The sequence below is a fragment of the Temnothorax nylanderi genome, unplaced genomic scaffold (genome assembly GCF_030848795.1).
Source record: "Temnothorax nylanderi isolate EJ_2023f unplaced genomic scaffold, tnyl_v1.0 TNYL_tig0027_pilon, whole genome shotgun sequence".
Taxonomy (NCBI): domain Eukaryota; kingdom Metazoa; phylum Arthropoda; class Insecta; order Hymenoptera; family Formicidae; genus Temnothorax; species Temnothorax nylanderi.
Window position 1 is genome coordinate 1,553,001 of NW_027249089.1, and position 27,467 is coordinate 1,580,467.

At 37.1% G+C, this 27,467-nt stretch overlaps 1 protein-coding gene across 1 annotated transcript in view; it reads right to left on the reverse strand.

The window, feature by feature from the left end:
• Nucleotides 1-16: 16 nt before the first annotated feature.
• Cow (Proteoglycan Cow) overlaps nucleotides 17-27,467 on the reverse strand; it is a 111,074-nt gene continuing 83,623 nt past the window's right edge. The window contains exons 5-10 of the mRNA XM_071701945.1: nucleotides 25,626-25,771; nucleotides 22,196-22,353; nucleotides 6,221-6,443; nucleotides 4,283-4,442; nucleotides 3,304-3,530; nucleotides 17-2,656 (exon numbers count right to left, since the gene is read on the reverse strand). Coding sequence (XP_071558046.1) covers nucleotides 2,526-2,656; nucleotides 3,304-3,530; nucleotides 4,283-4,442; nucleotides 6,221-6,443; nucleotides 22,196-22,353; nucleotides 25,626-25,771 — 1,045 coding nt within the window. The 3' untranslated portion in view covers nucleotides 17-2,525. The remainder of the gene's footprint in view (nucleotides 2,657-3,303; nucleotides 3,531-4,282; nucleotides 4,443-6,220; nucleotides 6,444-22,195; nucleotides 22,354-25,625; nucleotides 25,772-27,467) is intronic.

Below are 27,467 nucleotides of genomic sequence, written 5' to 3' on the forward strand. Positions count from 1 at the left end.
AAGAACATCTCCCCGATTTCTACAACAATCTTTATTCATAAAGAATTCTTACAGCCACATGTACAATACCGATTAAGTGAGATATTTACGGTAGCTCTTGAATGAAGTAAAAATTCTTTACGCTTTGATCAAGTGCATACCTTAAAAAAATCATCATGGTACGAAGATCATTGACGATGATTTTCATTGTATATAATCATATATATATACAATATGCAAGACTCGATAAAACTATTTTACGTTTCGCTTGTAGTTATATTAATTAGTCTAGGTCGACAGTACAATAAGTCAGGCGGAATGCAAATTGCGCTCGATGCAGGAAGGAATATGCGTTAGCTCATTGCGGACGATGTCGTTTATCAGTTAAATATGTAGATATATTTTTAAGTGTCATCTACATACTTCAATGCGCAAGTTTAACACGCCATGTCCATTAAGGCAAGATATTATGGATAAATTGACAAAATGATATTAAGTTATTCTTTGAATTAAAAAAAATATATATATGTAAAGGTGCACAATTTGTTATAAAAGTCGATAGTTGATGAAATCGCAAGGATTGCCGTAGTGTAGTCACGAGTTATCTAAATAAAACGCGCGTTGATAGAAAAAAAAAGATAATAAAATTGTACATTTAGTTTGACATATTTAAAAATTTCAGTACATACAATTGTTATCTTTGATCAATACGCGACGAGTATTGTTTTCCCTGAATACTTCGTAGAAGGAATGCATGTCGAAGTGTGAAACGCGTTAGGCTTGCAAAATGAATTGTCACTTTCATTCTAAAAATGAGACACGTGTAGTTTTTTGTATCGGCTATCTCTACGTAAATTGCCTTCTAACGCTAGGGGCATATTCACATAGTCACACTGATCTTTTTTTTTCTTTTTTCTACGGATTACATGTTACTCTAATATCTACGGTGTACCACACACTCTTTAAGTAAAAGTTGTAAGTAAAAATGCTTATAATTACAGTAAATGCAGACGAATCACGACGTCGAACATTTTCTAGCTTCGTAGAAAACAACTCTCAGCATTGCACGATGGATGTCCCGATTGCGGACGTAAAGAATCGTAATGCATAATCTCTGCGCGAATCGAGTCGCGCAATGTATAATAAAATAATAATAATACTTCACGTTATTTTTATAAGCGATCTCTCACTTCTTAACAACCAGCTCGACGTCCTATGATCGTGATTGAACTGCGTAGTATTAAATAGATCATTAACGAGTACGAAATAGGTCGTTCTTTATTCCGTATGTCTTATAGTAATTTTATAACGCAAGACGGCTGTGAGGAAAAGAAGAATAACTTAAAGAAAAACATTCTGAGCTTGCCCGACAGAATGTAATAAATAAGCGGAATAACGGCGAGATACTCTATACCGCGTTCGGCGAAACACAGCCGAAAGTGAAGTGGCAAGAGCTACGAAAACCTATTTGCTTCGAGTGATTCAACTAAGTTCCAGCGTGTGCAAGTGTGACAGTAGCAGAATGACATTCGCATCCGCTCGTCTTTTCTTCCCGCTTTCGTGTCTCTTCTTCTCAATCAATTTAATTTCGTTTCAATTGCTGCATTGTTATTACGTAATTCATAATTAGCATTATGTTTCAACGTTAAAATCGACATCGTTAATCTAGCGATTAGAAATCATACGCTTATGGGGTTCTTTCACTTGTTGTTTCCATTAAATGCAATTTAACGTGTCACGACGCGTATGTGAGTTCTGGTCGATACGACGAAATTACCTCGTTTTCCGTCCTTCTTTCTCATTTCGCGAATATCTTTTTTTTCTGTTTTGTATACGCATACACGATACGTAATTATATTATTTATAGATTTAATTGTGCGTGGAGATACCTCGACAGGCACAGAGGTAATCCAACGGTCGGTGTTCAGCGCGGCTCGCAGCGGAATTTTCTCCCTTTCTCACTACTCGGTCACCAGCAATCCTCACACACGTGCATACACTTTCGGCCATATCTGCGTACTCTCTACACGGACTCTATTGGATATTGCACGGAATTACGATTGCACGGGATCTACGATTGCGTAGACTGTAGACGCCGCTTGCCGCTGGACATACGCGATTATTGCACGACATGGCACGACACTTGCTACGTTTAATGTTGATCGGAACATCCTAATTGGGACGAAGGACGCGACTAAAGGTCGTTACGATGATTCGACAACGATCTCTGGTGATTTTACGCAGCGCGCGATTTGCTACGGATCCGACCTTCCCATAACTAATGATCGTCGTGCTTTTTCGTTGCTCTCGGAACTCATTTAGGCTCACGTTTCGTTTCGTCGCGCGTGAATCGCGACCTCGACAAGATCGACGGGCGGCCAAACGATGACATGGAACACCTCTGATCACAACTCGGCGGTATTCCTGAAGCCGGCGGACGCGCGCGCGCATCTTTCTTCGCTTTTGACTGTGCGGTCGATTCTCTGCTCTTAGATACTTGATTAAAGATACTGCGCTTCCGTTGTTGGCCGCCGCCTTTAACGTGTCTAAAAATCTAGAGGTTGATCGGCTGAGCCCTCAAGGTCCTGAGCGGAGTCGGTACCACCGTCTTCATCGTCGTCGAGATCTACACTGTTGGTTTTGAGCCCACCGCTGCTGATTTTATTCACAATCGTGTCTGTAAAGCAGTTTAAAAGGTAATTCAGGGATGTAGATATACTTGATGAAAAGAATATGTGATACTACTTACATCTTCAATTTCCAAATAATCTTATAGTTCTATTACTATTATTATTAGAATGAGATAGAGTGAGAGAGAGAGATTCAAAAATAGTATTTAACAAACATGATAATATTGCTTATCAAAAATAGTTGTTGCTTAGCAAAGATAGAAACATAGATGAATAATGTTCAAGCTGCAATTGATTTTGACTAATTATAATTTAGAAATAACAAAATCTTACTCTTGACTTAAATTTTGGACAAGATTTATTTCAAGAGTTTTAAATTTAATTGCGTGTTATTACTGTTATCAGGATTCAACCTTAAAAATTGCAGAAAGACGGATTCGATTTGGATTTTGATAAAAAAATTACTTAGTTATTAAAAAGAAAAAAATATTATATTTTTATTTTAACCTTCATTATTGAACATTGTTTCTATATGCGCAACAAAGTATTAAATCTACATGTGATTCCAAGAGTCAAAATTCTCTTATTAATTTTCTCGTTATATTTTTTTGACGCGCTAAAAATTATTTGCTAATTTTACTAATTCTAGCATTTTAAATATTTGTTATCCAAGCGCTGATGATATAAAACATACCGCAGTCGGGCTTCGTGCCGCGCGTTCTGGTACCAGCAAACTCGACGCCGTGCGGATCGACGCACCAGCAAAGACCAAGGCCACGATGACACTGGGTGCTGCGGTAATATCCTCGCGAATCGCAGGCAGGTGCAGAATCCGGCGATGATCGTCTGCGCACAGCGGCACACGGACGTTCGGCCTTAGAGAAGCATCCACACCATTCAGGTCCGCTCACGAAAATATCGCTGAAAATATAACGCCAGAAATGTAGCGTTACGTAACGTCTCTCCCTTTCTCTTTGATTTTTAAGAGTTCTTTTTTGACAATAACGACTTTGTCGTAAACGCTTAATAAGCTAAAAGTGCTTAAATTATTGCATTAAATATATTATAATTATAATAATTTTTATAATATAATATGATTATGATTTTATAATACAATGTAATATAATTTTTAAGGGTTTTATCTTAACGACTTTTTAATAAGTACTTAGATCATTGTCACATTAAATATATAATATGTTTAATGGAACAATATTAATCAAATACACTGACAAAGAGGTAGTCGTAGCGAAGACAATACGTGTAAAATTTTTGCGATGTGAGGAATTTTGAAAATAATATATAACAAATTAGCATTATTAAAATGTGCAGAATAATGTATAATATATAGATAATATATAATATTAAGCAATAATAATAAAGTATGAAGAAATTAAATATATATAAGTAAATAATAAGGATTTTCTGATACATGGATTAAAAAGAATCGTATCTACTGCAGTAGAGTCAATGAACGCATGTGCTCAGACGCAGTAGTAATGTCATGCGATTGGTCAGACCAAACTATATCTGGTAAGATGTATCTCTATATTAACATGCACTTCACTTATTATACTCTAAATCATTATTTCCACATGTCTTGTCGTCTTTACGCGTGTACGATCATGAAACGTCTCTCTTCGCATGTAAAACAGGAATTCGCAGACGACTCTTACCTGTCGGTATCGCAACTATCCAGGAAGGGTTTCAAGCATGGTTCATTCTGGTCATGTTCCAGACCGTACAGCTCGGAGAGTGAGAGTCGGCCGTCGCTGTCGCTGTCCAAATGTCCGAACATCCACCTGACCTCGCTCTGACAACCGATTGGGAAGTGACCTGAAATCGTTCGATGCAATATAACATTCTTATATATGTAAGAACAAGAATATATATATATATATATTCTTAATAAGATATATATTTGTATATAATTACGTTTATATGTATATTTTTAATAAGATATGTATAAAATATGTTTATATTATAATTTACATATACACGTCGTATTCATTTCTTATATATATAAAAATATACTTAAAGACCTACTTTAGACGATCCATAATTTGCATCAAATTAGGACAGAATTTTATTTATAATTTTATGTGTTGTATTTTAATATACATACAGGTATTAGATATGTGTTTTTTATATATATTTATGTGTGTGTGTGTGTGTGTGTGTGTGTGTGTGTGTGTGTGTGTGTGTGTGTGTGTGTGTGTGTGAATTCCGATTCTTCAAATGTTTTTCGTATTACGGCACATAAATAGAATTATATTCTAAATTTCAACGCAAATTACAGATCCTAAAGAAGGTCAGTGAGCACGCACGCGGATAAGTTAACAAATTCATGCGAAAAACAAGAAAGTCTTGCATAAAATATAAATATACAATAATATGTATTTTTAGATTGTAACGTGCTCATGCAAATATTCTGTTTTATTCAGATAGCGATTTATTTAAAATTTGAATTTTAAAAAACTCGAGTTAAAAACTGAGGTTAAACCGAAAATGCCAAAGTTTTATCGATCTCCGTGTTCGGTAACTTTATGGAACAGTTATTTAGTTTAGCGCTAGCAGAGAGAGATCCACTTATCTACTTTACCTAATATTACCGTACATCTTTTTTTTGTATAATGTAGAAAAAATAAATTATAATAAAATTATAACTCGTTCAGAATGTAAAGATGGTCGGTCCTCGAGAGTTAGATCCTTCGATCGTTACAATCTCCGGACTATTCTCCCGTTTGTGGTCCAAGGATGGTTAGTCAAACCACCCCTCTCGATTCAGGCGGGATCGTCGCGGCTGCATAGCTATGCGCATAGTACACTTTGTTTTGCCCCGAGCGACGTAATATCGTAAGATCAACATGGGTACCGGAAGGACAATATCGACAGATAGTACCGCCCAAAGTAATAGGGACGTTCCCGGGGCGGGAAACGATTCATTGTATCGGGACAATTTCGAACTGGGTACGAAACTGATTGTCTCCAAGTCGAATGGCGCGCGCACTGTTAGTACTTCGGGAACTACCACGAGTAACGTTCCGTACACGTCGCGATGTCCGTCCACTTCTACAGGGACAATTAGTCTCCCTTGTACCCCTTGTAGAACCCCCTCCGTATCCCGCGGGAAACGTTTCAATGCGCTTGAAGCGCATTCCGCGGTTGTACGCGTCAGACGGCTGCTTAATGCGACTTTCGTAGGTCGATGAGGTGTGTACCGTGAAACGTAAAATGTTTAACAAACGTAGCGAGATTTTGCTTAACGAGGATCTCGAGAATCAACAACAGATGTTGATGAAATTTTAAATAAAAGGGAACGCCGAATTCGTTAAATCTACAGGATAAGAAGGGGTTATTTGAGTCGGTTGAAGAAAAAATTGGATAAAAAATTTTCAAGACAAGAAGGAGAGCTTTTCAATTTTCAGGGTAGGGATCGAAGAGCTTTTTTAGTCATGGGGCTTTTTGGTTTTTTTAAAGAGCTTTTTGTCTTAAAAATTTGCTTTAACTGATTCAAATAACCCCTCCTTATTCTATCTCAAAATGCTGCAAAATGTCAATTGTATTTATTTCGCAAACAGCCGCGTTGAAATTTGTATCATACGTTTTTCTACCTTTAGGCTTGGGATGCTGACGGCGATGCTTGGAGTCCGCCATCACGACGGAAAACCAGTCTAGGAGACGGTTGGCCATCGCGGGTTTGGACGACGACGGGCAATCTGTATTTCTGGATGGTGGCTGCACGTTGTACATTGCCTTCAACGGTGGCTGGGTCTTGTCCGTGACTTCGTTGCTCATCAGATGCTTGTCGTCGTATCTGTTCGCGTTAGCGAGTCCCTGTAACATGGAACATCGCAGATATATATACACACATCTATATACCTATCACAATACCTATTGTATGTATTATAATACCATATTATTATATGATATAATCATATAATATAGTGTATCATAAATAGTTTATGATATACTATAGACTATAGGATTTATATTTTGCGGGTGTATGTGTGTGTTACCTGTCGTATGTATGTACACGTAAATATAGTGTAAGGACGAGCATTTTTATGGGCGCCAATTGTTACGTAAAATGCATGGAAGAAGAAACGAACTCGATAAAATAGTCGATATTATATTTTACACAATTCACAATTGCACTTCGGTTACATCATGTTTCATTACGCTTTTTCATCTCATAAATTTTCCATCATAACGTAACAATAATTGCATTCGTTATCGTAATTCCGATAATTAACCAAAATACAAGCTTCGCTTTTTTGCGGTAAGCACAACTAACTGGATTATTATTTGCCTCAAATGGTTAGCATTTTTGATGTTTTATTGTTCAACAAATTAATTAAATTCTCGGATAAAATGTTTAAATAGAAATATCACGACATTTAATGTAATTATAAATACTGTTACATTTTTGCAAATATGTTTATATGCCGAATTCAAATACTCGCATAAAACGTAAATAATTTTAAAAAATGTCTTGTTACCTTAAAAAATTAAATAAATTAGTAAATATTTTATCTATAAACTTTGTACAATATCAAATAAAATTCACTTTTTAGCCATGATAAAAAATTGCTACATAATTATTATCCTCTCATGAAATTAAAAATTTAATAACTTTTACACGACTGGCGTCTATAAACAAAAGCATGCTTGCGTTGAATCATTACTTCAGATTTATTTACGATACTTTATATATTTTGAACATTCTTCGAATGTTGATAATATTTTAACTAATGGTATATACAGTAACAGCATAAATTCATTTAATTGCTTATTAGAAATTTTTTAACAAAATCACTTTCTTCATTGCAAAGAACCGTGTCTTGATTTGGGCCATGTGGTCCAACGTCTCTACTTACTTTAATTGTAAATCAGGAGCAAAGAGGTCACTGAGATACTTAATATTGCTATCTGAGACTATAATAAATTAATTACTATCATAAAGCCTGAATTTCAGATCCCATGGCACCTAGCATATTAGGCAATGTGGAACCTTTAACATCCCATAATGCCCTTTTGCATGCGATTCAAGAAGCTAGCGATGCTGCTATTATTGATACTTTCACTGTCCTCTGCACTGATATATAATTTAAGCCTGGACGCGGATGGCCCAAAAACCATATAAAAATCGGGATATGGTTATTTAATTATACAATAAATGCGATGTATATAATAAATATCTAACTCTTTGTGCAGAATAAAAAAATGTGTGTTAATTTTAAACAACTAATTTGATCAATCGGTTAAAATTAAAAAACTTTAGAAAATTTATTTTCACTCTCAACAAATTTAATCAGATAAAATTAAATTTATATCATTTAATTTAATCTTCTCTCTCTCTCTCTCTCTCTCTCTCTCTCTCTCTCTCTCTCTCTCTCTCTCTCTCTCTCTCTCTCTCTCTCTCAGTTTAAGATTTTATTTTCTGCTTTCTCAAATGAATATCTACGTGGTCTAAATGTATAGATAGATATCTGTCTATTATTGACATACAAACTAAAATTTCAGCCTATCTGCGAGTTGCAAACCTGATTCTCTCCTTGCGAACATAAGGGTTCAGTAATTTAGCGCCAACAAAGTTTATGTATTCATCTATTTCCACCATATGCTACAACTATTCAAGCAATTAAAATTAGATTCTCCACGGAATGATACGAATTTCGAATCGGGCTCGCCGAATAAATTTTTAAAGAATTAGCGACTACGTGCGCCCGCGTTTGATTAGAGCTATTCGCGGAATTTCTAGCGACGCGCGGACTAGCGCGGGTAATAATTAATTACGTTAGCTGCAATCAGTTCGTTAATCAACGCTCTCTACTGTCATTCCCGTCCGACCGCGTCTCCTGACAGCGGGAACTGTTGAATGATCTCTCGATTGCCAATTCGTTTAATCATATCGCCGGTCGCTCACTCGCGCACGTGCATTAAACCTCAATGGCTAGGTTCGATTAATTACGGCCGGACTGACGTTGACGTGTGACGTATGGACGAATAATTTAGCCACGGTTATTTCGCATATAAATCGTAAATCGCGAAAATTTTCGACTCCGCTCAAGAAATATTATAGTGTCTCTCATTATATGAATAACAAATTCTTTCGCAAAAGCTGTATATATTGTTATTTTCAATCTTACTTAATTTTGAGATTTTTCCTCAAACTGTGCAAATAATTCTGCTTCAACTGAGATGTTAAGATCATCACACACTGCACTGTACAGATTTTCTTAATTAAGATTATCAATCATTTTTATATTATAAACAATTCAACAACAGAAAATATTCTTGGAAATATCAAAAATTAAATAAAAAGGTAAAATAAAGCGCTGAATAATAAAATTATACTTTCTTCATTTTATTATGCATGAGTTGAGTTTTATTTCTCCGGAGTTTTAATTATACTAATTATATATCATTTATAACAATAAGCGTTAATAAATTGAAAAGAATAATAAACTTTCGTGAAATAAAATAAAATCAGTACTTAAGGAGTCAGTTATTAAATTTAAGATCGACAGTTCTGGGACATTCCGTGCACGAGACGTTACCTTCTCAGAGCGAGAAGATATTTTAGAAAATAATTAGCTATGCGTTGTAAAAAGGAGAGAGTTATACGGATAGTTGAGAATAGCAGTATTACGGTAGACGACGAAAGTATGCGGGATTTCAGTGAGGCGATGACGCGTTACACCAAGACAAGGCGATGTAATTTTATTGAGCCCGGTTTAATTACGCGCCGGATGCGACTCGAAGTTTCGCGTTAACTTGTCATAAAGGGCTGATGTACGATGCCAAGGCGTAATTAATAATTAGGTAGCAGCTTGCGGGGAGAGCGGCTTGCAGTTGAATTCCATTTTTAAACTGCAGTCCATCGCGCATGGAATATCTCTCGTTGCGCTTGTGGCTCGTATATTCTGCAGTTCGTGTCACAAAAGCACAGTACGACACTAATTCCTCTTCTAGGGAAGGTAATGTCAGGCACCTTCGAGATATCTAGGAATTTCATACGTGTTTGCGCGATTGCTGTCTCGGATTCGAACAAATTTAACCCCTTTTAGATCCCTACGATATACGGAATGTCCCAAAGCTGGATCGTTATTGTTTTCATTTGCGTGTACTCTTTAATACAGAATCGACTTTTCTCTAACAGAAATTTCGTTGACCAATATTTTTTAAACATAATTTTTATAGTGCAATATTTATATATATGCACATATTTATATAATTAGGTATATTAAAGAACACAAAAAAATTTTACAATGCTGTTTTTTACAATTGTGTGGCAGCTTATTCTTAAACTATCCTTAAGAATAGCTAAGGCTTAAGCCTTTTGTAATTTTTTAATAGTGTGAGCAAAAAAATTACTTTTGCAAGCAAAAAATAGCAAAAAAATAGCTAATAATTTTGGTATTATTAACTTTTTGCTTTAACTTATGTATGTTTTTTTTTAGCAAATAATTTGGGTATTATTAACTTTTTGCTTTGACTTATGTATATGTTTTTTTCCAGCCCTTCGTAATTTTTTAATAGCTGGAGCAAAAAAATTACTTTTAAAAGCAAAAAATAGCAAATAATTAGCAAATTAATTCTATATACAATTTTTTGTGTTCTGATAATTTGGCTTAGATAGTATATAATTGCATATATTTATATATACAATTTTATTAGTAGATTTTTATTAAGTATAGTTTAAATTACATTCTGCTAAATAAAAAATAACGTTTTGTTAATGTAAGTAGCAGAATTTATTTTATCGATAACAAATGATCGAAAAATCTGCAGTTTAAAGAAATAATTCTAATTCCGCGATATTCCACATATGTGCACTTTTAGTTTCTACTCTACTTTTTGATCAGATAAATGTTTTTGTAAATAAAGTATTTTTGCAAGCAATGTTAAGTCTAAAATATGGACAATAATTTACTAAACAAATAAAGTACAAGATTATTTTTTACATTTACTATACAGAATCCGTATAAACAGGTATATCGTAAATAAAGTATTTTTTAAATTAAAAATATCAGAAAGATTTTAAATTACATAGAATTGACAAAAATATCATAAATAAAAATTTTCAGAAATTTGATTTTGCTTTAACAAAAACTAGATACCTATATATAAATAAATATCTCCATATTGGAGAATGAGAAAATATTTCGAGCAAATAAACTAAATCCCAAACTAAGAAAAATATAAGAACGAGAGAAGAATATAAGAAACAGCTAATATGATCTTTCCGAAAGAATTTTAAGCGAAAAATTAACAGAGTTTTAATTGAAGATTTCGCCATCTCTGCATTTAATGTTAAAATTTAGAAAAAAAAAGCGAAAAAGAATAGAAGAGAATTAAACTTTTGCCGAGGCAAAGTCGGTCATGAATTCACCAAAGAATTATACGTAGTTGAGAGAACGTATGCGACTTTCGACAGAGTCTATTATGTCTGAATATTCTCCTCTTGCTTTGTGTGTGAGTGTTAATTTCCTGAGACACGCCTTTCAAGAAGTGTAATATCTTACGGTAGCTTAAAACGATTTCTCAATTGTATTTCTCACGAGTAGCGTATGCACTCTGCGATTACTCTGTTCAATAAGAGTAACCGCGTGTTATTTAAAACATCTAGTTAAATACTTAGACATTTAATACAGCACTTTCCAAAATTTATTTTAAACGACCTATAATTAGGGTTGCTACCTAGACGATCGTTTTGATCCGGAGACAAAAAAAGAAACAAGTTAATGTGTATCAAGTGTTTTATTATAAAAATTGTTAACTTAACAAACAAAAATATATAAATTATATAAATAATGATTAAACGATAGTCATTAAACGCCGCTGATTGTTACATTCTCCTGGATCTATCAAAAATTTAAAAGGATACTCTTAGTCACAGATAATAATCACTAAGCGTTCACTGAGCTACTTTCTCCGCTGAATGCAGCCATTTAAAGGTACACATGGAATTCAGAATGCCATTTATTCCAATTTTATTTTCTTCTCAGTTTTATCTCCAACACCATTCACTCAGTAAATTGTCCAAATTCATCTTTACTTTTTATTTAAATTAGAGAAGATGTTTAACATTTTACACAATTCGGAGAAATAATGACCAAACACGGAAGTCAGATACAAGCCTTCAAAACCGGGAGTCTCCGGATCAAACGCGGAGAGGTGACAACCCTAGCTGCAATTCGTATTAGAATTCAAGGTAAGATCCTATTTACAACTTTACGTACCGTGCAATACAAAAAATATTTGAAAAAAATCAGAAAATACGCACATATGTAAAACATATATTAAAATGCATGACAATATCGAAAAGTTGATAGAAATCTATATATAAATAACTGTTATATTTTGCAATAAATGGACAGAACAAAATAAATTAAATTTTATTTCAGAGAAGAAATCCGTCATTTTTATTACACAATACAAACAAAATATAAATTTATAAACTTTTAAAAATAAATATTAGAAAAAAGCTGAAAATTTGGCTGATTGCACGATTCCACGATATATATTTTCGAAATAATAACCACTTGAATTTGCACAATAAACAGGACGCTTTCGAAAACTATTAAATATAGAGGAAAGTCCCCTATTATGAGATACCACATCTATTTTGCGTGATTGCCGAAAGTTCATGTGCAGAATTAAAAACTGTAGTAGGCGGCGAGTGCACGCACGATCGAATAATGAATTTTCCATTAAATAGGTTTTACTCTAAGGGCAATAAGTTCATGATGGAACTAACAGATAGAACCCATTAGTTTAGCAGAAACCTCGCTATCCCATATTAGGAGCCTATCTCATAATAAAGGACTTTCCTCTACATTCTAACATTAATAACTGTAATAGATTTTTCAAAGAATTCTAGATATATTCCTCTCATTTTTATAAATTCATATATGTATAAATCTTTTGCATTATGAGCTAATTAAAACAGTTTTTTTCTAAAATATATAGTATTTAATTAATTTCAGTCTGTTTACTCATAAAATAACAGTATTTAATCCAGCAACTTCTTGATAATTTTATCCTGTACACATATAGGAATATGCATGACATTAGATTATAAATAGGATTTCACCCTTTGATCTGACACAATTAGATCGTCTAAGATAGACTTAACAGGGGAAATATCTCGCATCTCCTGTCCTCGTTCGCATCTTTTGATCTCTTATCGGGAGAACGTGCGCATGAGTGCGGATGAGTTGGAATAATAATTGAGCTCAGACGTCACGTTCGGCACGGTGCGGTAAGATGTAAACTAAAATCTCGGTTAACCGACGCCACTGAAATCGCGCGCGCGACAAGAGAGAGGGGAATTGACGCGCAGCGCTCGCAGGATCACGTTCAACCCTCGAAAGCGCATCGCCAGGATCAATATGCCGGGGGAGTGGATCTCGAAGCGGTTATCCTTGAGGGCCGCGGCAATCCCAGTCTATGTATGTATCCCTTATTAGCTCGAGAGGGCCCGAAGTAAGGACCGATCCTAATCCTTCATCTCTTCTCGCCCCGTATAAAAGTAGAGAAATCTAAATGTCCTTCTCTTTACGACCTCGACGAGTATCTCTCGAGCGCACGGCTCGCGTCTCATTGGTCGGCTATAACCCCCATGGCGGTGGCTCTCTCGCTCTCTCTTTCTCTTTCCTTCTCTCGCTCTCTCTCGTATTTTCGAGCAGCCCAGACGAAGCGTCTTTCCATCGATCGAGGGAGAGAGCGCGTCGCCAGACGAGGAGCCGTATAATAACGTTACCTTGCGCGAACGCGGCGCAAGACTCCCTCTCGCACAACGCCCGAGTAGTACGTCACGGCCGCGGCATCCACGATGACGTACTCGCGAGCCTAACAATAGGTCGATCCGCTATCGAATCTAATGACGGTCGCGATCTGATATGGCTCTAGACGAGTCTATACAATAGTCGTAAGAGTATGCAGTAAGACGTAAGCAGTAAGCTATTGACCAACCACAGTCGATTATTCTGGAATTGTATAAAAAATCCCATTAGTCAATAGTTTACTGCATATTACTCTTACGGCTATTGTAGACGAGCTAATAAATATTTCAAAGTCCACGGCGATAATTTCGTCGTTGAACGGAGTCGTAGACGCGATCGCGCGAACAAACGATTTGTCGTTAACATGAAAAAACGTTCAGATTTAGATTTCCTAATTAGTTTTATGAAAATTACATTCTCACGTTCTCGCGTTACGTATCGTACTCTCTCGGCAATACCAAGAGTCGAGGTATGTTTCATTTATAAAATACGCTGTCTATTAATTAAGCCGTATAATTCGAAACCCCTAATTCTCTAAAACTTTCCCGTGGGCATATTACAACGAAGAGAGCAGTAACAATTAAAACACGTATAACGGTATGAATTAAAAAAGCTTTTAACTACCAAAGAATAAAGAAGATCGGACAATGCAGCAATGTTTTTAAAAAGGCCTGCGCAACATGTACGTTGATACACAAGCCCGATAAATATCCTCTTATATAATAAATCTCGTGGATAGTTATCCCGAATAATACACTATGATTATTTAATGATGTAATTAAAGTTTTTAATTACATCGTTGCATGTTAAAATGTGTACGTAAAAAAAGAACAAAGCAATTTAAATGTAACAGAATTGTGGAAGCGCCACAAAACAACGAGGCAGTTTCTGATGAGCAAGACTTTATCGCGAGGAAACCGTACTTGGATTCAATATGCGAACGCAGAAGTTACGTCGTACGTGTTACACAATGCGAGCTAAGGAAAGGTCGACTGGCGCTATCGCTATCTTCGAACCTCGCGCATACGTCGATAGCGTGCTCGTCTAAGCTAATTTATCGTGGCGTAACGAAGCTTTAATCCGATATTCTCGGCTGAGCAAATGTTACAAAGCGCGAGAGATGTAACTGATACAACCCGGAATATCACGTGAACTTGCAAAGTTAATTCCCGTCAGGTCAGAGAGCGTCATAATACTACGGTTCGTTTTGTCTTTCGAACTCACATTTTATCCGTCACTGCAACGCGAGATCCGACCGTGATGATGATGTCAATATACGTTTCACCGATCGATTCGATCGACCTAAAGAGATTTTAGATTCGATATCCACGAATAAATGCGCGACGTAATTAACGTCGAAAAATTGAGAAAAATACGAGAACCTAAATAGATAGTATCGAAAAAAGTCTATAGATTATCTCACATGAACATGTTACGTGTCATTTTAACGAGATGCTGCGAGATATAAAATTATAAAAACCTTGTTTTAAAAATACCTCTTCTGCTTATATATTGGATTGAAAAATTGCACACATTTTAATAAAAAGAAATATATAATGTATCACACGAAATATTAAAACGCAGAATAGATATTTATATAGTTATAAAAGTACATTAATAAAATAGCGACATTATAAGAATAATAAAGTTGAATAAAAAATTCTTAAAATTTTCATATTTTAAAGATAATATTTAGCTTCCGTTTATTTTCCGCCGCTCTTAATGCTAAATATAAAATTGCTATAAAACACACAGAACTGTAAAAAATATATTGTTCTGTCAACATCTCTCACGTTTGTATCCTATAAAACCAGTCAAAAAATATTTATAGATTGTGGAATGAGAAAACCACAAACGACTATATACATCAAGATTCACATATTTCAAATATTAATAAAATATAAATGCATATTTTAATTTAAAAAAATATGTACATGATATATATAAGGAAGATTAAAACACAGAATGCAAAAAGATATTGATGAGACAGTAACATCATATTAATAATAAAGTTGATAAAAATTCTCTCACAGTTTCACATACTTCAAAGATGACGTCAAAGACGCTATTTAATTCCTTTAATATTTTCTGCTGCTCTTTCATAACTATCGCAACGGCGACGTGTAACCTTTGCAAAAGGTTTTCCATCATGCTATAAATCGATTTGCGGGTCATATCGCTAACTAAACTTTTATACACACGAAAAGAACGGTATTGCTGAAGTATATAATAATTAAACCATATACAGATATCTGAAAACAATTATATTGGACCATCTAAATAATTATATTGGACGCTCAAACTAGTTGCTAAAATGTTAAAATTTTTGCGGCATTATCATCATGCTTGAGCATTCTATAAATTATTTTGATGGTCTAACATAATTATTTTCAGATCTGTGTGTGGCCCCTCTAATTTTTATATATGTATTTCAACAAAACCGTTCTTTCAGTGTACTCGACGGTGAATCCATTAACCCTTGACTGGATCGTCGTCCTCAAATTGTCACAGCTGCAAATTGGTAATGGCTTCCCATCTTACACGCAAACGTAAACGCCCGTGGAGCGGCTAATCCGGATTATAAGCGCAATAATTAACGCATTCGATAATACCTCCAGCTTCATTTCGTAATCTCACGAAATTCCCAGGTGGAGCTTGGCTCCGCGATCAATTAGTTGGTTTGCGTAAAACTTCGATTTCGAAACAAAGGGAATTAACGCGATATATAGCGCTCTCCTATACGTATAATTTCTTCTAATACGGTCGAATTGGATGAATTAAATAGCTACTCGTCCAAATGTGTGTGCACGCATCGATATAGAAGTAACGCGTAACATATTACGCGTAACGAATTACGTTTTGTAAAATCTTATAATTTGCGAAATTAATTCGTGAAATATAATAAACTTAATAGGTACACGGTAAAGTACTACATTGATATCCCATTAAATTTAATAAATAATACCGATAATAATGATCTACAGTGTATCTATAATGAATATAATCCGCAATGTATTCGTTTTAAACGCAATTATTTGGAAAATTGACAATAACATATTGAAGTGTTATTCTATTAAAACGGCACCTTGTTATAAAGATAATGACATCGCACTCTGTTATATTTCCAGATAATCGTGGGAGCGAGGCTAATGCGAGGCGTTTGTTACAAGTTTTGTTAACAGAAAGGCGGTTGTAGTAGATGCGGGAATCAATAATGTTGGCAGAATTTAGGCAGAAGCGTCAATAAGATTTGCTAGCAAAATATACGGCAAAAATTAATAGATATGTTTTTTAATTAACAGTAGATTGATGGAAAAAATTGAACAGATTTTATGACTATTCAAATGGTACGGCAAACTACTGCTACCGATTATTATAGCTAAAAAATGTTAATACGTTAACAATTATATGTTAATATTTCGCCAAAGGCTTGTTGGCGATCGCATCGAGATTTCGAAGAAATACAAGGCGCGGTCACGCTGCCGTGATAACATAGCGATAAACGCGCGTTATCGTCGACATCAAAGTTTTGATTAGCACGCACTGCAAATCAGGATAATGCCACAACGAAGCTCTGCACGTTTTATCGAAAGGAAGATCGCAAAAGAGGTACGCGGACGTTCTAAAGCGGAATAATATTTTTACGGGCACGGCCAGGAGAAGTCCTGTCCAAATATTTAGACTCGCTTCGCGGCCAGATAATTCGGAGGAGTCTTTTGTCGAGCGAGACGATGGTGAACTCGGGAGGATTTTTCTACCTCGCGCCTCCGTCTCTTAGAACAAAGGATATTTTATTTGGCGCGCCGGGGCTCTAACTTTTACCGCCGACGAAACTTCCGAAATGGGAGATGACGCCGGACGTGAATGCATTCTTCGCGGTGCGCTATGATGTTTTTATGCAAGACGCGTGTAGTGTATGAACGTTGTAGAGGCACTTATGACGTAATACATGCAAATATATCGAATTGTTGCGCAACGCTCGACGTAATCGCGATTAATTGAGAGAGACCTAACGAGGAAGTTAATTCGAGGGCGAGTTAATTCGCGATTTCCATTAGCCGCCGGCTATTGAAGCGGAGCAGATTTACGGTCCCTCCTTGCGGCGTCCTCTATTTTTCTTCCATTAGACGCTATCCACCGTTGAATGTTTTCACTACTATTTGCGCCGGCGGATGTTCCCGGCTTTCATCAGCGTATATTTTTCAAAATCGTATGTGGCTAGCGTCATCTCGGATATATATATATATATATATATATATATAGATGCGAATCACATATACGATTTTGTGAATATATATATAGAGAAGAGAGAAAAAATAATCTACTCTGAAAAAATCCTGCGTCATTAATATCAGGAACGAACGAATCTCCGGGGAGTCGGAAGGCGAATTCATTTGGAGGGCCCGTGGCAAAAGTTGTGCGGCTCGATCGGGTACGCGAACGAAATTAGATTTGAAACTGTATTACTTGTCGATGGGCGAATTCCGGTGAAGTTTCCATCTCTCAATATAATAGCGCTCCGCGCGCGGTATCTGCGCGAGCGAAAAATTCCGGAAAATCACATGACTCCTCCTGGCAAATGCGACCGACAAAGGGAGCAATTTGCGAAAGGTCACGCATAAATAAATCTTTTCGAAGCCACCGTCGATTGTGGATAATTCGCAAAGGGGGAGAAGAATTTATTCGGAAACGGGACGGGGGCGGGAGGAAAACGCTCAACGCTCCCATGGTCCATGTTTATTTGCAAACGAGAGTTTAAAATTGTGTTTTCTGTGGCGGAGTAAATGGGCGAGGTTAACGGCTACCCGAAATTTAATTCACGAGATCGCCGTATCACCGAACGGGATACGCGTTCGATTTCGTATATCGTCGCGCATTTGCATCGGCGTGTAGCGATAATTGGGCAGGGGCGCGCGGGGCACGCGCGGGTTCAAATAAATTAAAGCGGCTTCCTGCGCCGGTTCATTCCGTGCACCGGCTATAACGTGGACCGCCATTAAAATAATGTGCCAATCAATCGCGGACCGCGTTCGATCCGATCGATTTGTCATGGGCTTTCGGAAAATTCTCGCCGCAGTGCAGCCGTGCACGCCGCGCTCGGCGCGCTCCTCTGCCTCCGCGTGACGCTGATACGCGGCAAAACATGAAAATCGTTTTAGGAAACGTCACGGGATCATATTTGTCCTAGTATCGAAATGCACGCCTGACATTGCCGAACATATTCTATCCGCACAAATCTCATGTTTTCCTGAAATAAACATCGGAACTGCGGAATTAAATTTAACGCCAAATGCACCTTGAAATTTTATCGAAACGAGACGATTCCGAAATAGCAGTTATTTAAAATCATCCAAATTGAATATTTTGTAATCAAAGATCGTGAAAGTTAGTGATTTCATTAAGACGCGACAGCTCTGAATCGATTTATTTTCGACATTGCAATTTCAATGGAATTCCGAGAGTATTGCATATATCTGATTTTCCGACATTCTGAAGAGAAAAAGAAAAGTTAGTAGAAAGTGGGTACTTCGTGGCTTTTGTACCATTCCTCAAACAAATTGAAACTCAGCCATTGTGATGGTTCGATGTAAAATATATACTTAAAAATCCAGAATAAAAGAATATTCAGCGATTTTTTTACGCCAGTTTATACAAGAATCTTCCTCGCTGTACGTCCCGTACATAGAGCTCCCCCTAAACTTATGTTTAAGATACATCCTGTATTTATCGTCGAACGGGGAGTAGGAACGGTAATGCACGGGTAACAGGATGAAGAATACAGCCCGAGCTGCGGGCGATGGAAGCTACAATATTGGACGTTGCTTTTTAGCGTAAGCGGCTGCGTTCATAAATTCCCCCGGGGAGATCATAAGATTCGCGAGAATGGGTGGAAGCGCGAAAAGAAGGCGAATAATACTAAATGTGACGCGCATAAGTGCTTTAGCACCGACCGAGAGAAAGAGAAAAGCGTCTTTTACTAAAAACAGCTGTGTACAAGTTTAAGTAATTGTACGTCAATGAAAAGCGAGAGAGAACTCGCATATCGGGAAGTTCTCTTCGGATGCGCATCAGCGATGCGGAAAGTTGTTACACTTTTACGTATATGCCGATAGCAATAAAACTCGCCGACTGAAAAATTTTGAATGAATCAATTTTGTAGCAACGGTACTGCAACGGTATGCAGCTCAGTGTCATCCTGTGCGAAATGCAGGAACGAAGCGAGGGAACGAAACAAGGGAAAATCGAAATCAAATTTGAGTCAGGATTTACTCTCTCTTTTTGTTTGTACGAACAAGTTCGCGACGCGAAAAAAGAATTCGGCTCCTTACGTGACGTCAGTGCATTTTGTGAGAAGAATAGAAGAAAAGAAGAAACAAATGTTGTTTGAGAAAAGCTTTCGCGTAGTCTTACAATTGAGAATCCGAATGTCATTCCGTATTAAGAGAGTGTAGAAGAATAGAAAAATAGAAAAGTAAGAGAGTTTCTTCAAGAATTTACTTTCTCAGAAACTATTTACGGAATGTAATCAAACTTCTTTTTTATTTAAAGTATATACTTTTATGTAGTTACAGTAACTTCTACATCATTTTAATTTGTTGTAAACGTAATGTTGTAATCATGATAGCAGCAGATGCCTTATGAATATTGTGGTGTGTGACTTTATACTTTTAAATTAAAAAAAGTTTGATTGCTCTAAAAGTTTTTAAAGGATTCCTAAAAAAAAACTCTGTTTCAGCCTATCTTTTATATGTATATACGTACTGCCTTAACTTTACACGTGCAATAATTTATAATTTTTTTAAGGGTCATTCTGAGCAACGCAAAGCAAAAGATAATTTGTCTCTAGGTACACACAGAGCGTGATGCTCTTTCATAATTTTAATTTTTTTTTCTCGAGTCAGCGCGCAGTGGAATTCGAGTTCTGACAAATGACCAGTTCAGTCTGTGATTACCAGTTTTCGGAATTCTCTCCTGTCGGTGAGGACAGGGTCTCATCGAGCGAACCTAGCTCAACATCTGTGCTTGCGACCTTGTAATTTTAAGCGCCGAAAGTAGCGCTTTCTTGAGATCGGATCGATAATCGCCGAGGGTGAGAGAGAGAGAGCGCGCATCGTGAAAGTGCAACCTAGGGAAACGCAGCGTTGTGTGATTTACACGGAGGGAGGGCCCCGCCTCGTTTTAGTATCGTAAACGTGATCTGTAGACTCTTTGTTCTTAACGCGAACAAAAATACAGCGAGTACATCTGTATCCTCTTCCGTCTGCTCTGTGCCACGGAGAGTGGAACCAACCCGTTCCGCCCTCTTCGAAATTCTTTGGCAAACAAATGGGTACCTATTCAAAGGTCAGTCGTAAATTTCAGTCAACCCGTAAATTCCAGCTAGTTGAATTTAATTAACACTTTCTAATTTCAACATATTCCCAACGATTTACTTAGCGAGATAAAGATAGTTTTTAAAAATGATGCTGTTTACTATGACAGCGCAGGAAATATGTATGTATGTGTAAGAAATTTAAAAGAGCTGTACTATTACCGGAGAGCTACTTCACAAATCTGTAAAGAGTTAAAAGTAACGAACAAACCACGAAGCTATAAAGTACGGACTTATGTTTCTTCTGAAACAGCACGTTTGCCGTAATCCATTTTTATGGGGTTTTATGCGAAGAAAATGCCTTCGCATTGCCTGGTTGAAAATTGCAATCCTGCACATAAATCACAGCTCACATTACTAATAATCTGTCTGTTATATAATATCTACTATCTTACATTTTTGCGGAAAGTATAATTACTTCTTGCATTAATTATTCGCAAGTACTATTTCAACACTCGTTATTACTTTATTATTTCTAATAATTTAATTTATACGTCCAATTTTCGTATAAAATGTTAAAGATATGCTACACAAATTTTAAATAATATCTAATTATTTATTAAATACTTTATTAATTACTTATTAAATGATTACAGACAAACACACATATACGTATCACGTTTATATAATGTGCAAATATTGTAACGTGGGTATATATCGAATCTTATTTTTTATTTTTAACAGAGCAAGCTGGTTAATTTATAATCGATATTTGTTTTCTAAATCGTCCAAGAATCTTTCTTGGCAAAAATAGCTCTATATTGAAAAGCATTAGAGCAATCGTCACGATTCAACACTCGACTTGTCAGCTCAATTATTAGTATTTAAAGAGATAAAAATAATATATAAAACTAGCTTCAGCTAAGATAAGAGAGATAACAGTGATTTACTTTTCTAATTTATGAATTTTACATTAACATTTATCAGTAATATAAAAATTTATTTGATTAAATAATAAATTAAAAACATATATAATAATGTAGATAAAAATTGAGAATAATATTATGTGATAATTACACATAGAATAAAGACAATCAGGAAGTTGAAAAAACGAAATAGCTGTTAACTCGTAATGAATAAACAGAATGACATGAATTAAATACCATACTGTCATTCAATCAGCTAAATTGTTGGTCCTTTTATAATATTTATTTTAACAAGTTCATAAATGTATATTCTTTTTGCACTATTTGCTAATAAAAATGACGGGCGTTTCTTCCGCAGACAATTGATATGTATTATACAACGTGTTATACGTTGTATAATGCAGTTACGTATGCGCAAGAAAATATATAGTGCGGCAAGCACGGTGGGGAAACACATTTCCATCCGAGAACTCAATTGCGATGTAGGTAAGGACACCGCATAATATTTTCCCTGTCGTTTGCAGCGGAAATGCAGCGTAACAAGCAAATATGACTTACCTTGCCACGTTTCGTGTACTTGAGATACTGGTAGTGATGATTATCGTAATTGAAGTCGCGGGGCGTGAGGGTGATGTCGTGGCTACGGCCCATCTTGCCCATGAGCATCTTCTTCCTCTGCATCTGCGTCTTCTTCGAGTACGTTCGCAGATCGGCGACTGCAAAATTTCACCTCTGATTAATGTACTCTTCTCGCGGCACACGCTGATTGCAAGTCGCGGCGGAATTACATTTCGTCCCGGCGACGCGACGCGTCGAAAATACTTGGTTCGTTAGCCCGAATCAACTCGAGCGTGACTGCCGACAAATTGCATGTCAGAAATCGAAAAGCCGACTGCGCTTTTAAACGGCAGGGCACTTTCCGCCCATCCGACGACGGGCGGGAGTGATTTTTCCGCGCGACGTGCGCGCCGAAGTCCCCGGGCTTGTCGTCTCGAACGAGACGCGGGAGAAGAGACGCTGGGCTCCAAGTGGAGAACGTCAATAATTTCTCCGCCAGAAAAACAGGAAAATTTTTACGGCGCGGGACCCGGGTGCTTAAGGTAGGATCTGATTTAAAAGCAGGACGAAACGGCAAAAAATACAAGGATACGACTGGAATTACCGGCAAAAGTAAGATTCTACGTCACGTGCAAAAAATGTATTCGTCCCAAAGCATTGTTGTGCCCCGTTTTTCACACTTGGCACTTAGGTTACCGTTTTTATTTTAAGCTTTCAGTCATTTCTTGTCCTTGGAAGACAGACCGTCGAAATTATGCATCATATTCGCCAGATATTTAATTCAACCGAGAACTTCACGAAAGATTGATCCCTGCATAAACATTTTATCTCGACAGCGGCACATCATTTTTCATCAAGCTTACCGGATCTCCGACAGTGGATCATCCGACCGCAAACATGATAGTCCTAACGGCATCGCACCTGATAATCGATATTCCGCACGTAGGTATGTTGCAAGCCGTTCGATCGTGAAAACGATAACATTTTATTGCCCCATATTAATGTTTAAAACATGAAAACACGAAAACAGCGGGGCGCACGTGCGCGACGTTACGGAATGGCTGATAAAAATGCAACCGCCATTGAAATCAATCGTATTTACGAATCAATCGCCACTCATTAACCGTGCGGCCAAACAAGCCTTTCGAAATTAGCACGTGCACTTCATTCGCGATCGGCGATCGTTATGATTTTTCCCGGGCGAAACACGGGCGATCGCGGCATCGATGCAACTTCATAAAATTCAATTACCACTCATATACCGACGAGCCGGTAAATTTAGATGATTGGAGCTTCGCTCGTTGATATTCATTAATATCAACGAGCGTTGAGTGAAATTTATTCCAGGTCCTTTTTTCTCTTCGCCATACATTAGCGTCGCGCAGCCCAGAGATTGCTGTCTGCGTAGCTTTAAATCTTCCGCGAAACAAATTTTCTACGAAATAAGTACTCCGTTCCAGTTTATATCACGTTGAAACATTTACGTTAAAATATATTTAGCATTTTCAAAAATGTGTAATTTAAATTTTAAAGATAGATCTTTTCATTTGCATTATTCATCAGTATTCGTTCTTAATATTTAATTGTAAATTTTAATGACATCTTCGCGTTTTCATATTTGATTCATGAGATAACATCAAAAGTGCTAAAATACATGTCAATCATGAAATATATACATTTATTCATTCAATATATCTACTTTTGAAACTTTACGCCACATTTGCCAGGTTCTATTTTATGCATGAATATTGCAAAACTTCTCAACTTAAATTTTCGATGAAGAACATCACTGAAATTTTCTTGGAAACATATACACGTACGTTTTTGTTATTAATATCCCTGTTCGTTTCTATATCTTGAATATGATGCAAGAATGTGTGTATACGTTAAGAGCAAATAACAAATTGCCGGTTCGCAAAATTCAATCGGTCCTGAATCTTGCCTGTTCCCCCGATTCGACGACAATTCACGATTCGCTCAACGTTTACCGAGGTACATCGCGTTGTATGCCCAAAAGCGGCACTATTGTTCTAACCGCCAATTATGAATATTCATGGAAGGTCCACGTGTCGTCGAGGCGCAGAGCGCGATGCAAAGCGCGGCCCCCACACCATTGTGAAACTTACAATACATACGTATATCCCAGCATGAATATGCTTACAAATTGATCTTGCGCATTGAATCTCGCAGACTCGCTTTTTACAAGTCGTCACTGACTTGGGCTCTCACTTCTATTGTGATTAACCATTCAGTCAAATTCTCCGTATGTTGTCGTAAAACTCGTCACGATAATAAAATTTCTGTAATTCGCTTTTGCAATCTAATCGTCTTATCTACGTGCGATTATATTCAAATGTTAATTTTATTTTCGGTGGAATAACACAAAGATGTTTTATTGTTTTACGTTACATTTAGATGTAATTAATTGTAAAACATCGATTAGAGATGTATACCAATTATTAGATTCCCTAATTAAATATATAACAAAGGAATTATTTAGATTCACGGTTGAGCTAAATTAATGATTATTTTAATAAATTGGCGCAATCTCTGCATTCGAATGTAATTATAATTATTAATACTAAATTCTCTTGACTGGAGATAATGTCGCGATCGAGTTTATTTACTTAATGTTGTTTTGAAAGACAACTGTAGTAAGCATGTGAAGAGAATTTAAAAACAAATTAAAATTTCATAATATATTTCATAATGAATAGCCGAGTGAATAGCTCGTTTTCCCTCGTTTTCTTTATATTCTACGTATTAACATTTTTTAAATTGCGTAATGGACAAATACAGTTTAAGCATACATTTTCATTACATTGTATTTTCCACGGAAGTTTTATATTTTAATCAATTTTTTTACGACTGACATCGTACAAATATGGTTTGGTTATGGTTCGTAGAAAAGATAATTGAAAAATACATTGAAGTTTTTCGACCAAACATAATCCTATAAAACTCTTTCTCTCTCTTCCCTCTCTCTTTCTCTTCCCTCCCTCTCTCTACAAAAAAAAGTGAAAATATACAAAGTGTAAAAACCGACAATTAATTCGTGTGACAAAAATACCATTTCTTCTCTTTTATCAGCAAAAAATGTCTTTAAACAAAGATTTTATTCGAAATTAAAAAAGATTATCATTTAGCTATAAAATAATTATTAATATGTATCATAAAAGAATAGAAGTAAGAATTGAATAATGTATTAAAGAAACAAAAAAAAAGGCAATAAAAAAGGATTGAATCGCTTAAATGTTTGTAGCCAAAGAATAACCATTATCAATAGTACGTGCATTTTTGAGATTATTTGAAGTTCACTAGAGTTCTCCCTCGCCTTTAAATAGCCGAGATTAAATCAACGTTTCGGCTTAAGCTCGACTCGGGCATAGACAAACATATATATATATATATATATATATATATATCTTACCTTTGCACGGACAAAAACCTTTGCAGAAGATGTGGACGGAAGTATGGTGAATGCAATTGTGGTACTCGAGACGGCACGGCGAGCTGTACGTGCGATTGTCGCTTCCGCAGAGGAACGTAGGCTTCACCACGGGACATTCTTGGCACCTGTAACATAGGAAAAACACCAACGGATGGCTTTAAACTCGGACTCGGCTGTCGACAGACGCGTGTGTTCCTAGAGAGACCGGTTCGGCAAGTGAGAGACAAAGGACGAACTGCCGGCCGGGCGCTCGCTCGCGAGAGAATATCGAAATTCGATGCTCTCTCGCGCGCCGTGCACCGTGCGCGCCGCTTGTGAATTTTGTTAAACGACGTGTCACTGGATATCGAGAACGGGCGAGGACGAGATGACGTAGGCCCTGTACTCGCCCTGTATACCTATAGTCCTGATATGAAGCTCATAAAATCTCTCGTAAAAATTTATGAACCCTCGTGGGAGACGATGCACTACGCAAACGCTTTATGCTGGGCTTTGCAGCTTTGTGGTCCGTTCTGGCCGAAGCTATCTCGACGACATGTCCGTCGTTACAAATTGTCGGTTGTTTGTTCGCGAATGAAGGTTCGCTGTTCGGAGATAGCGAAGGGGTAGACGGAATTAATTATGTCGTGATTAACGTACGATGAAAGTCCAAGAACGTACAGTCGCGCATCGCGCAGTTCAGCGGAAAATAAAGATCAAAGGCATCGCTTTGCGCAGGAGAATACTAATCGGAACACTAGGACGACGCTCTTGGAAGTCGCGACGAGAGGCTGGAAAAGTCTCTGGTTTGCTCGCTCCTTCAGCGCGATTCTGAATAATGAAAAGCCGAGGATGTGCCAAGGGGAGTCAATTACAGATATGGCTGGGTTTAATCTCCAGAATTGCTTGCCTGCTGCCGCCTAAGCGCGCCATTGTACATATTATTCCCGGCGTGTTCCCGCTTCGACTGACGTTTCACGGCCGCGTGCGCCCGCGTCTTGCCTTTTGTTACCCCGTTAATTCCGCGCGATACTGCGAGAGAATCTTCCGAATCCCTCACAAAAATCTCATTGATGCGGTAAATCTACGAATTTCCATCAAGAGAAAACGGAACGTTTTACCTGAAGGGTCCTGGAAATAGGGAGAGAATAATACTCGGGGAACATTTTGAACGCAATTATGATCTTTACAAAATTGCAAAATTCGCGAGTGTTGCGCAACGATCGTCGAATATCGATCGAACGTTGTGTTTATCCCTGGCACTATCAGAATCAAATTTATCGGGATCAGGGCAGAAAAATCTCCCTCGTGTAGCTTACTTACATCCGCTGTTAATGAATTAACGCGTCAGGACTCGCTCGTTAGACACATTCCGGGTACGAACGAAGAAAGCTGCTTTGAAGCTCGTGCGTATAAAATTAACGGGAGTTTTTCGAACGGAGACTTCCCGCCTGTAAGTCAAGATGCGTGATATGATGGGGCGGATAAACTGGAGAAGCCGAGCGGATAAACAGGGACAACCGAGATACGAGACTAACGTAGACAGTGGCGTCCGCTTCACCTTGTGATAAAGGAGTTAAACCGGCTTAATTACCACGTTACTCGGTTTAAACTAATTACGCGTTTGCGCACGACCGCAAATTCTCGAAGGAGAACGTACCGACGCTATTGTGGTCGAATTCGCCTTGTCTTGCGGGGAGGATGGATGCCCCGCGGAATCTTCGTTGGCAGGAGGAGGGGAAGGGGGGACTTCCGCATTATGAGCCACGTTACGTGTCGATATTAATCGCTCCATAATTCAATGGCAATTTTCAACGTGATGTCGTGGCCGCAACAATTGTC